This window comes from Ochotona curzoniae, unplaced genomic scaffold (assembly GCF_017591425.1).
Source record: "Ochotona curzoniae isolate NIBS_2020 unplaced genomic scaffold, NIBS_Ocur_1.0 scaffold_3223, whole genome shotgun sequence".
Classification (NCBI taxonomy): domain Eukaryota; kingdom Metazoa; phylum Chordata; class Mammalia; order Lagomorpha; family Ochotonidae; genus Ochotona; species Ochotona curzoniae.
Window position 1 is genome coordinate 4,374,774 of NW_024467108.1, and position 6,571 is coordinate 4,381,344.

At 41.5% G+C, this 6,571-nt stretch overlaps 1 protein-coding gene across 2 annotated transcripts in view; it reads left to right on the forward strand.

The window, feature by feature from the left end:
- The window catches only part of POLD3 (DNA polymerase delta 3, accessory subunit), a 50,198-nt gene extending 46,379 nt beyond the window's left edge, over positions 1–3,819 (forward strand). For both annotated transcript variants that reach the window (XM_040963992.1, XM_040963990.1), the window contains one exon: positions 3,095–3,819. In XM_040963992.1, the coding sequence (XP_040819926.1) occupies positions 3,095–3,297 (203 nt within the window). In that variant the 3' untranslated portion in view covers positions 3,298–3,819. The remainder of the gene's footprint in view (positions 1–3,094) is intronic.
- The last annotated feature ends 2,752 nt before the right edge of the window (positions 3,820–6,571 follow it).

Below are 6,571 nucleotides of genomic sequence, written 5' to 3' on the forward strand. Positions count from 1 at the left end.
TTTGAGGCATTGGCAATGGCTAATTCCTCAACCAGGTTTTAGTTTCTTCTACCCCTGCCACAAGCAAACCAGACTTAGGTGGGGTAACTTTTGGGAGTAAGTTCCTGAGGCCTGGTTAAATGCTTAGATTCCCTAATACTGTATTTTTTGTGTTTGGAAAGTGTTGTGAGTTTAGGCTGTCAAACCTCTTTGTCAGTGGGGTGATCCATAACCTTTGTTTCTTGTTGGTGGCACCTGCCGTAGCTTGGTTCTCCTAGTGAAGGTTTTCCCCTCCTTTCTTGATCTTCCAGTTCGTATTTTGAGCTTAAAAATTTGACTCTGAAGAATCAGCTTTTGCTAGACAGTGTGATAGTTAAATCTAGCAGAGACAGTATGTTTGTTTGGTACCCATTCCCCTTACACTGCACTTCTCTTTCTGAAAGAGCCTCTGCCATTTTTGGTGTAATATGTAATCAAGTTCCTTGTATGTGGAGATCCTGCCTTCTCAAGGCCAAATTTCTTGAGAATCTGTGAATCGTGAACTTTGCTTTGTTTTGTTTTTATTTTCCATCTCCTAATAATTCATTTTGATACCTCTTAGTCTAGTCACTGATGGTTGCATGTGTATTTATTGCTGAATATATTTTTTATTTGATTTTGAATTTAAGAGGACAAAAGGGACCAGTTTTTTCCTCTTCCATCTTTCTCATCCCTCTCCTCCCCAAAGTCAAATATATCTTTGAGACAGTTCATTGGGGATTTGTGGCTGATTACTTATTGCTTAGTTCAGAACATGTTACTTAAGCTTTGGCCAGGTGTGGGAAATGGACTTTTTTGCACTTGTGTCTCCAGACAGGACTGTTAACAACCTTGGACACAACAATGAAAATGAAAACTATTCACATAGCACTTTTTTTTTTTTGTAAGATTTTTTAGTCCAAGCTCAGCCTAATGAATCTTGGCTTTGGTTACCAACAAAAGAGTTCTGCTTTCCTCTCAGACAGTTCCAAATGTGCCAGCACAGGGGCTTGCACTGTCCTATGCTGAGTCAGATTTGTTCTCTGGATTTAAAAAGCTGATCTTTCCATTCTTCCGAGTTTGCCACAGCAACTTGGGAATTGTGCCCCTGAGATAAGTTTGTGGTGGACTTCTGGACAAAAGATAGAATTCTAAAAGCAAAGCAGTTGAATGGAAAAAAAAAAAACAGATGCTACCCAGGCAAATCAGGGTTTTTTTCAGTGATAACCCATAAAGTTAGAGATTCTACATCCTTTAAGTTGAAATCTTTGTCCTACTGTAACTTGAAGTAGCTTTGGTGTTGAATGTAAAAATATTCCTTTTAGCTCTTCAGGTACATCGAATAGACTGCTTAAGAAATTTTGTTTGTACTGCCATAACTTGTTTCTGATTCCTCCCAAGCAATGTAATGCACAAAATTGGCAATAAGACAGCCATTGGTTTCATTATTAAGTAATGAAATAATGAACTAATTTGTGCCAAAGTGTAACATGGACATTTGAATACAGAATATAGATTATGAATGAATAGTTTTCCATCAACAACTACTATTAAGTCACTTCTGTATCTACAATGGATTCATCAGGTTTTCTTTTAAGGTATGGAATAAATAACAACTCATAATTTTGTTCTACTAGTCCAGCAACATGTTGCTTTGGAAGAGGCGTGTGTGATGCTATCATAATCACTGAATTAAGAATTAAGCAGTGGCAGTTCCTTAAATGTCTTACAACAGTGAATCTATGTATTACTTGAAAATTTTGCTGAAATTGAAATTCTGGTTCAGTAGGCCAGTCTCAGGAGACTAACAGTTCAGGTGTGTGGACTAAAGCTGAAGTAGTAAAGTCTTCTCATATGATTGAAAGCGAATTGGTAGTTTTTGTCCCTTAAGTGACAGAAGTCACCAAAGTAAATTCTGGATTGTAAAAAGTAAAGACAAATTCTAAGAACACTAATGAAAGAAGGGATTGTTACTTGTACAGCCCCAATGAGATTTGATGTTCAAACAGTAATAGCCAATTGACTTCTTGCATGGTTTGTTGTGAATGGAGAATAACATTGAGGAGCACTTGCCAGAGATTGCTAACCACATCTGCATATTCCACTGTTAGCTCCATTATAACAGAAAGAAAGAATATTGTTCTTTTATGAGAAAAAATATCTGTCATTCTGTGATTTGAACACTCTGTGACCCAAGAAAGATGCTTTTCTTTATTGTTTCTTCATCCCTTCCTGCTGCCAGAAAGTCTGAAAGAATTTAGATAGCATTGGTTATGTATACACAGCTCCCGCAGAAAGGTGGTATTATGCTGTGTGTTATGTGGTTGGCATATGTATTGCACTAGTATTGAAAGAGTTTCAGTTCTATGATAAAATGATTGGAAGCCACTGGATCTCAATCATTGGAATAGTTCTTTTCTAGATTTCCTTTTTGAGAGAGTTTGTGAAGTTTTAATGATTTTTGCCTTTGGCTGATAGGGAATCAGAGAACTGATAACATTTCTCATTTTTCCTTGTCTTTAAATTATCAAGTATGTCATCTGATGGAATTTGCTTGGAACACTTACCTTCTTGATGTTGACTATTGCTAAATCTCAGATTAATTAGCACTCAAACGGAACTCAGCAGTTGAATTTTGTTGTTTGAATGTTCAGGGTGGGTCACATCAGGATTGAGCTACCCAGGAGGGCTTAGGGTGGTGAGCCTGGCTAGACCCAAGATGTAAGACCAGGAAAACCAGCAGTGGAAAAATAGGCATTATGGGTCAGGGACATGAGACTCAAGAGGTCAGAGTATGGAGTTAGAAGTAGGTGTTGAGATGACAGTTCAGCCCTACAGCTCAGGAAGTCAACTAATATACACCATGACCCAAAATAAGAATTTGGGTTATTAAATAATCAGGGCTCATTTAAAGGCATAGAACATAGCAGTTGGGCAAGCAAGGTTGAATGTGGATTCTGATCCTGAAATGAGGCTCTATGAGTTCAGTGCACACCTATCTCAGAGCTTGAATGATTCGAGTGAGCAAGATGTTGTATTCTCTGATAGAGTAAATGACTCAACCCACACGTGTCCCATTCTTTCCTCATCATGCCAGTGACCGAGAAGATCTACGAGAGTGAGTCCTGCACAGATAGTGAAGAGGAGCTGAAGGTGAAGACAGCCTCTCTACACAGACCCCCTGCCGTGGCTTTGAAAAAGGAACCCAAAGAGGAACGAAAGGGCCCCAAGAAAGGGACTGCTTCTCTGGGCAAAGCCAACAGACAAGTGTCCATCACTGGCTTCTTCCAGAGGAAATAAACTGCCATTTCTGGGAGGCCAGAGATTTGGAGTGGTCAAGGGAAGAGACCAAGAAGTACTGACTTTCACTTACTGTGTAAGTTCAGCCAGCTCCTCGCCTCACTTATATCAAGACTATATTTCCATCCTGTGAGGTGTATACTATTTCTGGTTTTTAACCAAAAGGAAATCACCTACAAGCAGGATGCAGAAGATTTAAAAAGCTGTTACTTTCAATGACATGAGCACAACTTTGATCTGCAAGATGAAAAATTCACTTCACAACTGAATTGGAGCAGGTTTCAGAATCACCACTGAAGCGCGTTGGTGATGAGTCTGCTGTCCCTCTCATCCTGTGCCCTGACCTGGCCATGGCTCGGAATGTGTGCTTCCTTATTCCTTGTGTTCTGTGAACTTGAGTGCTTTTATCCTCAGTTCTGCTGGATGTGTCTACCATTCCCTGCTCCCCTTCCCATGACAACACTTCTGGCTCTTATCCCCATGAAGCTGTTTATCTTTTTGTTCTTGAACTAAAGACAAACAGAAATCTCCCTGTGATTGTCTTTTTGCATGAGACAGCACACTCATGCCTGGCTGCACACCAACACAAGGCTTGTGTGCCACCTGATTGGTGAAAGCTTTCTGAAACTTGACTTATAGTCAGAGGTTAGGAAGAGCAAGTGGCAGTTTGTTGATGGATTGGACTCCACCAGAAGCGAAGAACTTAGGGGAGCTGACCTGTTGCCGGCCCAGGCCATGCCCCAACCCTGCTCTATGTGGCTTGTTGCTCCCCACACCCTCTCACTGCCCACACCTAGAGAGGGAGACCCTTCACTGAGTTCACAGAGAAAACCCTTCCTCCAGAGAGCAAACAAGGTGCTGTGCTCAATGTCTCCCTCTCCGGGAAATGAAATGTTGAGAAAGGGCAGCTTCCCATAAAATCAGTGAGGAACATAGGACACATGTTTGTACACAAATGTCACCCCTCTGTATTTTCATCTACTGAAAACTGTTTGCAAGTACAGGCTCCCCAAGAAGAGATGGAGAAAGCTACTAAGTTGTGGCAGAGTCTAAGCATGGAATGAAACATTTTCCTCTGTTATCCTGGAAAGCCTCCCGTTCCGATGATAATTATAATTGTCAGGCAACTTCTGTCTCAGCAGGCCTGGTGCTGAGCGCTGTGCATTGAGCTGCTGTAGAGGTGATCTCGCACCGTGAGCGCTGAGGGAAGGAACCCAGGCTGGGCTTGGTGATGTGACTCACCCACAGCAGACAAGCCATGTCTGACCTGCCCCTGTCGCTTCAGCCTGGTGTGTGTCGTAAGTGACGCAATCAGCAGTCTACTGCTGAAGGTTAGCCTTGTGCCTGACCTTGGGATTAACACAAGCTCCTTTAGCAGTCAAGCATGGACTTGATTAAGACCAGAAGCTGAGGAGATGAGTCCTGGTGTTACGTCTAGCGCTTGAGAAGGCATACGCTTTGTATAGCATGCCGAGTGAAAGTTGACATGTTCCCAAGATGCTTTCTTTTTAAAATGAAAAAGATTGGAAAGCCTGAACTTAAAGCTTGACCCGCCCCCTGAAAAAAAATTCTGGAAAGGAATCCCTTTTAAATGGTTATTTTTGTCATTGCCTCTAGTCACTTTTTTCAAAATAGGAATGGAAAATTTAAAGAAAAGGGCAGCAGCCCAGTCTCTCTTTTTCTAATTATTGTTCTGGGATCTCTAATAAAAACTGAATTTGAATTGGAAAAAATGTGGTGCTGGTTGGAGTTCCATCTTTCAAGGGATAATGCAGCTTCTCTGATGTCTCTGACTCAATATGCGGCCTCAACTCTCAGCTGTCTGTGAGACTTACTAAGTATGAAATAGTGGCTTTTTTCCCTTCTCTTTTTATGCAGTAGTCTCCCTTGTTAAATAAATTCAAGCGATTGTTTTAAAACAGAGCTTTGACTGAATGTCTGATAAGTCTGTTATCTGACAGCACCACAGAAGTGTGCAGCTTTGTACACGCTGAGGAGAAGGGAACCAGGCTGATTTCCTGTTTGTTGTTAATTACTGTATACCCACAGTCTTAGATGGACAAGTTGCTTGCTGCCTTCAGTATTTGTTCAGCCCTGTGGGGAATCTTCGTTTCAGCCAAGCTCCCTTTTTAAATTCCTTTGGAAAAAAATCTCATATTATTTTGGCTTCATCACTTACTAGGTTGGGCTCGGGCAGATTTCTGACTCATGAGTTCTTTATCAGAACAGAATAAAGTTGAGTTACTAGGAGTATCAAGACTGAAGTCATATAGCGTAACTTTGTCTGTAGTGGCCCTGGTCGCTGTTCACATCATGCTTGGTTTCTTATCTGAGGCTGTAAGTGATACAGTCAGCTGCCAGCTGCCTGTAGTATTGCAAGAACCCAACCCAGGCACTCTGCTCTTCCTGTGTTGTTCTATGTATACTCATAGTCCAAAGGGAAAGATAGGGAGAGTGTTATCCTTGTTCCTGAGAGATCTTAAAGAAAGTGCATCTTTTCCTGTGGAAAGAAAATGAGATTTGTAGAAGGCTATATTTGCTATTCATTAAGACTTTTTTTTTTTTAATACACAGGTTGCAGGTCTTTGACCTGAGTGCTAGAGGATGTAATGGAAACTATGGAATGTGGTGCTTGTCCTCAGGATCTGGTGGAACAGACTGGCCAGGAAAATGACAGACAAGAGTGTAGTGACAGTCTGGGGTCCTCTGGGAGTCCACGGGAGGGTGGGTATTGAGGCAGTCCCCTGGAGGGGAGGACAGCAAGCAGTTCTTTGAATGAGAACAAGGGTTTTAACTGGCAGAGAGGCACGGAAAGAATTTCCAGGCAGAGGAGCCTGGCTTGGGGGCTGGGAGTGGGTGGGAAATGGACTGTATGAAACTGGAGGAAAATGTATTCAGAACTGATGGCTGTGATCTTGCTAAGAAGTTTTGGTTTTAGCTACAGCTAATGGGGGCCAACTGGAGAATATTAAGAGTAATTTTAGAAGTTGATTCTGTTAACTGGAAAGCTGGCATTTACTTTGATTTTGTGGGCCATGATAATATTTGTACCTGTGAATGCATATTGTATCTTAGTTATAAGACTGCCTAATGTTGACAACCAGCACAGTTCATTTCACTGTTTCCTTTGTCTGCCCCTATCAAGGTGGAATTATTGAGCCAGTTTAGTTTTTAAAAAGTGATTTTTAAAAGCTTATAGATCTCTGACCCCTCAGTGATGTGAACCTCCACTTAGCTCACTGGGGGAAAAAAAAAACTGAAGGAGCCAGGGAGA